This window comes from Oppia nitens, unplaced genomic scaffold (assembly GCF_028296485.1).
Source record: "Oppia nitens isolate AA-2021 unplaced genomic scaffold, nextdenovo-longstitch-racon4-pilon3 scaffold30_pilon_pilon_pilon, whole genome shotgun sequence".
NCBI lineage: Eukaryota > Metazoa > Arthropoda > Arachnida > Sarcoptiformes > Oppiidae > Oppia > Oppia nitens.
In genome coordinates this window covers 1,018,559-1,029,801 of record NW_026533211.1, presented here as the reverse complement: position 1 = coordinate 1,029,801, position 11,243 = coordinate 1,018,559, and the positions used below count along the sequence as shown (strand labels likewise).

The 11,243-nt window shown below is 21.1% G+C and overlaps 2 protein-coding genes across 2 annotated transcripts; both read right to left on the bottom strand.

Annotated features, from left to right (window-relative positions):
• Positions 1 to 869: 869 nt before the first annotated feature.
• On the bottom strand, positions 870 to 2,649 carry LOC128956523 (kelch-like protein 17). The gene is made up of 8 exons (XM_054302241.1): positions 2,473 to 2,649; positions 2,274 to 2,362; positions 2,129 to 2,184; positions 1,654 to 1,870; positions 1,396 to 1,514; positions 1,252 to 1,332; positions 945 to 1,039; positions 870 to 884 (listed from the first exon to the last, which is right to left on the bottom strand). The coding sequence occupies exons 1-8, from the start codon at positions 2,542 to 2,544 to the stop codon at positions 870 to 872; spliced, it is 744 nt and encodes a 247-aa protein (XP_054158216.1). The 5' UTR covers positions 2,545 to 2,649.
• A 7,389-nt stretch (positions 2,650 to 10,038) lies between these two features.
• On the bottom strand, positions 10,039 to 10,985 carry LOC128956510 (kelch-like protein diablo). Its single transcript, XM_054302227.1, has 4 exons — positions 10,831 to 10,985; positions 10,390 to 10,508; positions 10,137 to 10,303; positions 10,039 to 10,053 (listed from the first exon to the last, which is right to left on the bottom strand). The coding sequence occupies exons 1-4, from the start codon at positions 10,983 to 10,985 to the stop codon at positions 10,039 to 10,041; spliced, it is 456 nt and encodes a 151-aa protein (XP_054158202.1).
• Positions 10,986 to 11,243: the final 258 nt, after the last annotated feature.

Below are 11,243 nucleotides of genomic sequence, written 5' to 3'. Positions count from 1 at the left end.
ATTAGTTTGCTAATTAACAAAAAAATAATATTTTTAAATAAATTCAATTTTTTAAAAATATTTCAAATAAAAATTCAATTAAAAATAATAACTATTAGTAATTAGTAAACAATTAGTAATAGTAATTTGGTATAAAATTATTTTTTTAATAAATAATTATCAATTAATATATTTTTATTATTACAATAATATAATATTTTAAATAATACAATAATTTTTATATATTCATATTTTAATACAATTTAATATAAAAAAGTAAATTTTTATATAATCTGTTTTTGTATATAAAAATTTATTAATTTTAACACTTACTTTTATTTTTGTTATTTTAATAATATAATTTTTAATTAATTAAGTGTTTACAAAGATATCAATATAATTATTAATCTTAAGTAATATTTTTATTGATAAATTATAATATTATATCTATCAATTAAATAATCATATTTGTGGAGTGTTTCTTATTATTGTAAACTTAAATTAATTGTCTAAATAATCAATTTTTCAATATTTTTAATTTATTATATTTTGTACTTAACTAATGATTTAGTTAAGTAGCTTATATTTTCTATTAATTAATTATAGTGCAATTTAAAACAAATTGTTTATTATATTTTCACATAGATTTTACATTACATTACTATATCTTAAATAAGTATTAACTATTAATTTATAATTAAATATAATTGTATAATATAAATATATATAAATACTTCGCATATTAAAACGTAGTTAATAAAAAACAAATATCTAAAACTTTAATACAAAAAATTTTGAATAACAATGAATAAGTATTCTTTAAAAAAAAATATTAATTGTAATGCAAATAAAAATTACATTTTTCATCATAGTTTTACTACATATTTTTGTTATAGGACAGCTACCTAGGAAATAAAATATAATAATTAATATTAAAACAAATAAAATAAAATAAATATATTTACTCCAAATGCTGATACTTTTATTGGCAATGATGTCGTATAATACCATTCATTTGATTTATGATCATATATTTCAACCATTTCTGTTCGTCTATTATCTATAAAAATAATGAAATTAATATATTTAAAAAATTATAATTTATATGATTACTTATAAATGAAATATTATTAATTTAACCAAAAAATCCAATATTTTAACATTATCAAATAAAATTTGATATTATTTAATGTTATAAAAACAATAAAATTTTATATATATATATATATAATTAAAATTTAAGTACTATAGATAGTCATATACAGTATGTACCCTTTAAATAGCCACCCAATGCATATAATTTGTCATTAAATACAATCAAATTAAATTCAGCTGTATCTAATTGCATTGATGCTGATAAAATTAATTATAAAAATTAATACAAATAAAATAATTTCCATAATTAAAATTATCAACCAATTGGTGTCCATTGATTTGTTTTTGAATCATATGTTTCGCATGATTTCCAATCACTATTACCCCAACCGCCGCAAACATATATTTTATCCATAAATGATGCTGAACCAAATGAATATCTTTTATTTTTAAAAAATAAAAATGCAAATATTTAAAAAAAATTACTGAAATTGATTAAAGAAATTAATTATTAGTCTAGCGATATTAAATTTTTTATCAATTTATTTCAAAATTATATAATAATAAAGAAATAACTACCTAGCATATTTCATATTAGCCATTGGTTTCCATTGTTGTGTTTTTGTATCATATCTTTCCATTGTATTTAATCCCCCACTATTATACCCTCCGATAGCATATATAAACCCATTGTGTGCTACCAGTGCCAGAGCATACCTTTCCTGACTCATTGGTGTTACAAAAGACCACTCATTAGTATTTGGTGAATAAGATTCACATGATTTGATAACTTTGTCTAAATATAAATAATTTAATAGAAATAATGAATAATATTTCAAAAATAATGACATAATTAAAGAAATTTAACCAAGCAGAATATAATTTCAATTTTTAATATTATAATTATTATTTTTTATTATTAGTGTTTCTAATATTAACATTTATTTTTGTTTTTTAATTAAATAGTTATTATTAATAAGACAAATAAAATTTTTATCTTTGTGCTATAGTTATTAATAAAACAATAATTTTTTAAAAAAATATATATACTTACTATGGTAACCACCGCATACATATATAGTATTTTGTATTACACTTGCACCATGCTCTCTTTTAAAAAATTCAATATATTAACTAAAACTAACAAATATTTATGATTTATAAATATCTTTTTAAATAAATAGTTTTTTTATCAATACCGGCGCTTTATATTCATCGATGCTATAGATTTCCATTGATTTGTTTGTATATCATATGTTTCAACACTATTCAAATATTGATGTTTGTCCTAATAAAAAAATATTTATTTGTTTAGATATTAAAATAATTTAAATATAAAACATTTTTTTAAACAATACTAATGAAATTATTAATATTTTAAATTCAATATTTTCATACATTATAGCCGCCGATTGCATACAATTTTGAATCCAATGAAATCAAACTAAATAAAGCTCTTGTAGTGGACATGGATTGTATGGTTTCCCAAATACCTGTTTGTTTGTTATATTTATAACACTGAGACAAATAGGCTGATCCATCATATCCGCCGCATATATAGATAAAACTATCCGATAAGTCAATTGTTTGCTGACAATTACAACAACATAAAAAAATAAAATTATTTAGTAGTTTTTATTTATTAAAAAAAATATTATTTACATTATAATCACTATTATTATTATTGATTGCAATTGTACTTGTTGAATCAAAACAATTTAATAGTAAATAAATAATAGCAATAAATACTATAATATAATATTTATTAAACATTTTTGTTTTGTTTGTTAATAATTTATTTTCAAAAAACAATTAATATGTATTTATATTTCTTACATATATTTGAAAAAAATTAATTGTTTATTAAAACTTTGTCTTATTATATAAACTTTATTTAATATTAAAAATACTATAATCAGTAAAAAAATTGATATAATTTTTTTTTCAAGTTTATAAAACAAAGATCAAGTATTAATTAAAGTTCTTATAATAATGATTAAAAATATTGTTTTTTTTAAATAAATTAATTATTAATATTAAAGTTTTAATTATAGATGATTTATTTTGTTGTGTATAAAATTAAAATTGAGAATTATATAAATTTAAGTTTTAAGTTATAATTACAATTTTTGTTTATTATTTTTTTTGCAGAGTTATACATATAATATTTATTGTTTTATAATAAAAAACACTACATTTTATAATATATAATTGAAAAAATGTTTAAGTATTTACAAAGATATCAATAAAATTTTTCTAATCTTAAGTTATTTAATTTGTTAATAAAAATATAATAATATATTTATCAATTAAATAATCATTAATTAGTTGAGTGTTTATTATAATTGTTAACTTTAATTTAATTAGTTTGCACTTATTAAGTTTATATAATTAATTAATTAATAATTAATTATTTATTATATGCATTTTTTACAATACATTACAAGGTTTACAATATTCAAAAAATACTAAAATTTTAAATTTGTCTAAATACTATAGTTAAATAACAAATTTTTAAACTTTATCTTATAATTTTAATTAAAATTTTTAGTGCATCTACAAAACACAAATCTACTATATTAATTATATTTTATTTTACTTCATTTAAAAATAATTTTAAAAAAATAAAAACTAAATGTTTTTATTAATAATAATTATAATAATAATACTTAATTGATAATCAATTCTGATAAAAAAAATACTTAAGAATTATATATATTTATTAATACTTATTTGAAGTTTAAAAAAATTATTATTGTAGTTTATAATTAATAAAAAAAACTACTTTTAACTAAATATTAACAATATATTAATTTAGGTTTTAAATTAAAAATTTTTAAATAGATTAAATTTAATCGTTTTATTTATAAAATTTGTTTTACAATTTTTTCTAAATAATCTACAGTGTTTATTTAAATATAAATATTTTTAATAATTAACTTGTACATTTTTAGTAAGTTATAATTAACTTCAAGTGTATTGAACAAAACTTTGACAGCCGACAGATGGCTACTCATAAATAATCCATATTTAACCGCTTTTTATATCTAATATATACTTATGCTTTTCATTGTATTAATCACTTGCTTTCAGTTATTCAATAATATACGACATTTTTACGTTAATCATTAATAAACAATTATTCAATATTTAACTAATTGTCGTTAATTGTTGGCCATTCACTCAACGGGCTAATAATTTTGGCGCAGTCGGTTCAGGATATCATTGAAGTCAATTTTTAAGTGTACTCATACGACATGCCGTACACATACAATACCAGAAGCCGTATTCGAGGACGAGACCGTAACACTCCCAACAGACGTACCAATCAATCGGTGACTAACGCTGGTCAGCCGAATGCGAGTCAAGACTCAAGCGATTCAGAAACAAAAACTGTCGAGCAGTTTTATCGGTTGCGCACAGCCGAAAATCCAGTCTTACCGCAAAACAGAAGCACACGTGTTGGAGCCGGAAACGGAAGTCGTACTCTCCCACAACAGGCATCGAATATGATACACTATGATTTTGGTGATACATCTCCCACACCTGCAACTCAAACAATCACTCATTTCACCGGTCTTTTGTGTGACAAATATTCCGGTCCTGACTCTTCAGTCACTGTCGAAGAATGGCTCGACATTTTCTCTTTCCTCACCGCAGACATCACTGAAGATAAACAAAAGATGGTCGTCTTAGCTCGACATCTCTCAGGTGATGCACTCTCATGGGTCGCTAGAGAAATCGGTCCAATGGGACACACACTCACTTGGCAACGCTGCCGTGAGTTAATGATCAGTCGGTTTGGTCGACAAACCACTAACCCGTTGATCGAAGCAATTCAACGATCACTTCAACGCCACGAATCAGTTACTTCGTATTACAACGATATGAGACGGCTTACACAAAGAGCTGGTCTCGCAGACGAAAACGCCATCGCTGTGCTAACAAACGGTATGCCCGAAATCTATCGTCATCACTTAGGCGCCGTCCGACCAAAGACACCGCAAGATTGGCTTGAGGTCGCCTTAGGTTTGGAAGCCGCAAAGACGAAGCGCTTCGGTCACTCCGACAACGCACGCGAGGTCACACTCACCACTGATGATAACATAGCACTCGATAACAGTTCGTATTGCATACTAGTCGAGGCACCGAACAATTCACATCACATTATTAAAACGAAAAATAATGTCAAACCAGACGCCGAAGACTCAACAATCGAATACTCATCAGTCGTCACTCATTTGGAGTCACCGTCACAATCGGTTAAACAATTGTCTGAAATACAAAGCACTGCCAAACAGTCTTCAGTTACGTTCAAGACAATTGATAAACAAAAACATTTTCGCCAAAACAAGTTGAACACAAACAAGTTGTCGTTTAACAAAACAGTTGTCGCTTATACTGACTGTAATAATGATAATCACAGCGTCAGTACCGACAATGGCATGACTAATAATAATAAAACAACCGAAAGTCGATACAAAAACAGTAAACAACAACAATCAAAACCAAACGAAAGGGGCATCAAATGATCGTTTACGTTGTATACGGTTGGTCCCCGAAAACCGACAACAAACAAACCAATTACCAACCAATTGGTACGCCAACCAACAAATGGACTCATAGACACATTGACAGATAATACACAAACTGTACCAGTTCGTCGTCGTAAACAGTCACCCATCGTTCACCGAAAATCTCGTTGGCCACCGCCCTGGTCTTTGTCAGCGGGGGAATGACAGCCGACAGATGGCTACTCATAAATAATCCATATTTAACCGCTTTTTATATCTAATATATACTTATGCTTTTCATTGTATTAATCAGTTGCTTTCAGTTATTCAATAATATACGACATTTTTACGTTAATCATTAATAAACAATTATTCAATTTTTAACTAATTGTCGTTAATTGTTGGCCATTCACTCAACGGGCTAACAACTTAATTTATTAAAATAAAAATAGTTATCTCTATACAGTTAAAGTTATTGATAAAAGTAAATAATTTTTATTTATAAAAATATTATATATATAATCTAATATTTATACTTTTTTAATTAGTTTTTGTATTTTAGACACTCTTACAAATACTTAGATAATCTAAATAATAATAATGTTTAGTATTTTCATATTTTTTATTATATCAATAAAACAGTTGCCTAGAAATAAAATAAAAAATATATCAATTGTATATAAAAAATTAAAAAATAAATTAATAAAAAAAATATTTTACCCCAAAAACATCAACTTGTTTTGGCAATGATGTTGTATACGACCAATGATTTAATTTATAATCATATATTTCAACCGTATCTGTTTTGCCGACTATTAAAAATATTATAAGTTTTTTTTAATTAATTAACAATAAAATTACTAATTATAAGTAACTAAATTTATAAAAAAAAATAATTGAAATATATTAAATAAATATTTTAAATATATACAATAAATTAATAATAATGTACTATTTTTATCATATTTTTATAATAATAAATGTTAACATATATTATTCTAAAGTGTTTGTAAAATTAAAATTAAATAATAATGAATAATATAATAAATAATAATAAATTTATAATAAATAACTAGAAATATAATAATAAATAATTTGCAATAAATATGTAATTTATATATACTAATTACTTAACCATTATGTAATTATTTAATTTATTACTAATATTTAGTTAACTATTTAACAAAATTGAATCTATAATTTCAATCTAATAATCATTTAGTAAAAAACTCTAAATTAAAATTTTAGAAAATTAATTAGTTTTAAATTTTGTATAATAGTATATATTACCATTTGAAAAACCACCTAGTGCATATAGTTTGTCATTAAATGCAATCAATTGAAAATCATTTCTATCTAATTGCATGGATGCTATTTAACAAAATATTATTGAAAATAATACAGTATATATATATATATAATTATTTACTAATAATTAAATTATAGTTAATTAATATTATTAATAATTACAAACCAATTGGTGTCCATTGATTTGTTTTCGGATCATATGTTTCGCATGATTTCTGATGACTACTACTATTACTATAACCGCCGCAAACATATATTTTGTCCATTAATATTGCCGAACCAAAAGCAAATCTTAAAATATTTTTAAAAGAAAAATAAAAATTAGAGTTAAAAAAAACTAAATGTAATTATTTAATTTATTATTAATATTTAGTTAACTATTTAACAAAATTGAATCTATAATTTCAATCTAATAATCATTTAGTAAAAAAACTATTTTAATTAAAATTTTAGAAAATTAATTAGTATAATAGTATTAATAAGTTTTGTATAATAAATATGTATACTTATATTTATACTGTAAATAATAAAACTAATCTAGTATTATATTATAATTCATTATTAATAAAAAAAATAAAATTTATAATTTCAATCAAATAATCACATAGTAATAAAACTATTTTAATTAAAATTTTACAAATTTAATTAATTTTTTTTGTTTCGTATAAATAAATATGTATAATTATATTTACATTATAAATTTTTTTAAAAATAACTAACCTAGTATAATTCATATAAGCCATTGGTTGCCATTGTTCTGTAGTTGTATCCAATCTTTCCATTGTATTGTAACCAACTTTACCATCAGTACCTCCGATAGCATATATAAACCCATGTAGTGATACCAGTGCCAGACGACTCCGTCCAGTAGCCATTGGTGTCGTTTCATACCATTTATCAGTTTTTTGTGAATAATATTCACATGATTTGTATATATTTGCTAAATATTTCAAAATATATTTTTTAAAATATAATTATCCATAGATTAAAATTTATTGTAATAGTATTGTATAAAAACACACACACACAAAATAATAATATTAATAATAGTCTATAACTAACTAGTCTGTAACATAACTATCCTATTGTCTACTATTTTCACATTTTCTTTAAAAAATGTATAAAAATATAAAAATTATTTTAATATGTAATTTTTCATATGATATATCAAAACTATGTGTTATATTATTATTATTTTTGTTGATATAAATATAAAAAAATAGTTTAATGATTGAGCTATGATTAAATTAATTTAATAAACAAAATTAATTTTTAAAAATATATTAAAATACCTTGTTCACCGCCACATACATATATTGTATTTTCTAATACAGTTGCATCATGGTAACTTTTTTTAAATATTAAAAATAAAATATTAATACATTGAAATAAATAAATAAATAGATTTTAAATTATATTTATTAAATACCCGCGTATTCTATTCAACGATGCTATTGATGTCCATTGATTTGTTTGCGTATTGTATGTTTCAACGCTATTCAAAAATCTAGGCTAAAATATAACACATAATTTTTATTTTTTAAAATTTAATAAAATAAATTAATTAAAAAAATATATAAGTTTAACACTAAATACTTACATAACTAATACCTCCGATTGCATACAATTTTGAATCATCGTATGAAATCAAACTAAAATACATACGTTTAGTGGACATGGATTGTATTGGTTGCCAAATATTTGTTTGCGTATTATATTTATAACATTCAGATAAAAATGTCCCGTCATATCCACCGCACAAATAGATAAAATTTAAGTCAATTGTTTGCTAATTAAAAAAATAATTATTAATTTATATTAAATTTTTTTTTTGGATAAATATTAAACTTAAACAACATTTTTCTATATATAACTTACATTATAATCACTATTATTGTTAATTATACTTGTATTTAATGATTTAATAGAATTTAATATAAAAATTTGTGTAATTGATATTAAAATGTAATATTTATTAAGCATTTTGTGCTATAATTAATTTTTATTATTATTATAATAAATAATTTTTTTAAAAAATATATAGATTTTTTTATACATATAATTTTATGACAACTAATTTATTTTTGATTTAATTATATTAGAGTTTATATACAATAATATTTTTTAAATATTGATATAATTTTCAAGTTTATAACACACTTTCAAGTATTGTACTAATAATATAAAGTTTAGATATATAATAATAATGATAATAATTTTTTTTGTTAAAGTTATTGTTTCAATTTTTTCTAGTAATTTAATTATTATTAGTTGTAATTATTTATATATCATAACAATGTTATAGATATTATAGATATAATAATTGAACTAAATATTAACTGATTTTTTTAAAATACATTTTATTTGGTTATGTAATATATGTTATGTACTAAAAATATAGTCACAAAATAAAGATTATAAACTAATAATAAACTAAATAACTGTTTGTTATTAGTAATAGTATTAAAAGCATCCAATTTTAAATTATATAAATTATAAGTAATTAATTATATTTTTTTGTGAAAAAAATAATTTATTTCTATTATACTGTATATTCAATAGATATGATTTAATGTTAACATTATTTTGTAATATTTTTTGTGTATTTTATCATCTGATAATTGGTTAGTTTGCTATTTAACAACAACAACAACAACAACAAATTATAAAATAATTTAAAATAAATACAATTTTTAAAAATATTTCAAATAAAATTAAAAAGTAGTTACTAGAAAATATTTGTATTAAATTATTATTTTTAAAAAATAATTTTTTATTAATATATTTTTACTGGTATTATTACAATAATAAATATACATTTTCATACATTTATATTTTAATACAACTTAATATTAAAAAAGTTTATTTTTATATAATTTGTTTTTGTATATAAATATTTTAACAATATATTAATTTAAACACTGATAAGATATTAATAAAATCATTTTTTATTAAGATCAGATATATTATTAGTTATTATATCAATAAAATATAATAATTACAATTTATTTTAATTTGAAGTAAATATAATAATAATTCATATAAAAAATTTCAATAATAATAATAAAATCAATATACATATATATATATATTATTTAATTTATTTTAATTAATATTGATTTACAATTTTCCATAAGTTTGTCTAAATAACAGTTGCCTAAATAAAAAATATAAATAATAATAATTAATTCAAATGTATTTTTTAAAAAATAAAATAATAATAATAATAATATATTTTACCCCAAAATCGTAAGCATGTATTGGCAACGATTGGCTATACGACCATTGATTTGATTTATAATCATATATTTCAACAGTTTCTGGTTTACCAAATACACCTCCCATTGCATATAATTGTTGATTAAATGTAATCAATTGAAAATTATCTCTATCTGATAGCATTGATGCTATAAATAATTATATAATATAAATAAAAATATTAATTAATTAAGTAATAAAAAATATATATTATTAAAAATCAATAATAACCAACCAATTTGTGTCCATTGATTTGTCAGCGGATCATATGTTTCGCATGTTTTTTCATTACTACTATTATAACCGCCGCAAACATATATTTTATCCATAAATATTGCTGAACCAAAATAACCTCTATATATATATATATTTAAAAAAAATATATTTAATAATTAATATAATAATAAATATTTATTATCTATAAACTTGTTTTTGATTAATTGATAATTGTGTATTTAGTAACTATTTTTAATTTTTGTTAAATAATATTATTTTAAGTAAACATTTAGCTAAAATTTAGCTATTAACAAATTAACATTTAGCATGCTAATTATATTGTATTTATTTTAATAATTGAATTTTAGCTAAATGTTTAATTAAATAATATCAAATTGGACTGGGTTATATATAGACAGCATAATTACAGTATATATATATATATGTATATATAACTGACCTAGTATAACTCATATTAGCCATTGGTTGCCATTGTTTAGTAGTTGTATCCAATCTTTCCATTGTATTGAAAACTTCGATACCATTATTACCTCCAATAGCATACATATAGCCATTGTGTGCTACCAGTGCCAGACCACGTCTTTTTGAATTCATTGGTGTAGCCATTGACCACTTATTAGTATTTTGTGAATAATATTCACATGAATTTAAAATATAAATTTCTGAAAAAAATTAGAAAAAAATTATGAATTTTTTATTTCTTCAAACTTAAAATAACATAATGTTTAAAAAAATGTTGTTGATGTGTATGTGTGTGTATGTCTATGTGTATGTATGTGTGTGGTCCGTGGCTCAATGGCGCAATGAGCTAAGTCGTCGGCTGTTTGCACGTGTTGCCTGAGAAACAACACA

What these genes read in the sequence shown, in the direction of transcription:
- LOC128956523 (XM_054302241.1), bottom strand. Translation starts at nt 2,544, where the DNA reads ATGTCCACTACAAGAGCTTTATTTAGTTTGATTTCATTGGATTCAAAA. An exon ending in GCTAATATGAAATATGCTAG is followed by an intron (nt 1,515 to 1,653) that starts GTAGTTATTTCT and finishes TAAAAATAAAAG; the next exon opens with ATATTCATTTGGTTCAGCAT. An exon ending in AAATCAATGGACACCAATTG is followed by an intron (nt 1,333 to 1,395) that starts GTTGATAATTTT and finishes TAATTTTATCAG; the next exon opens with CATCAATGCAATTAGATACA.
- LOC128956510 (XM_054302227.1), bottom strand. Translation starts at nt 10,985, where the DNA reads ATGAATTCAAAAAGACGTGGTCTGGCACTGGTAGCACACAATGGCTAT. An exon ending in GCTAATATGAGTTATACTAG is followed by an intron (nt 10,509 to 10,830) that starts GTCAGTTATATA and finishes ATATATATATAG; the next exon opens with AGGTTATTTTGGTTCAGCAA. An exon ending in AAATCAATGGACACAAATTG is followed by an intron (nt 10,304 to 10,389) that starts GTTGGTTATTAT and finishes AATTATTTATAG; the next exon opens with CATCAATGCTATCAGATAGA.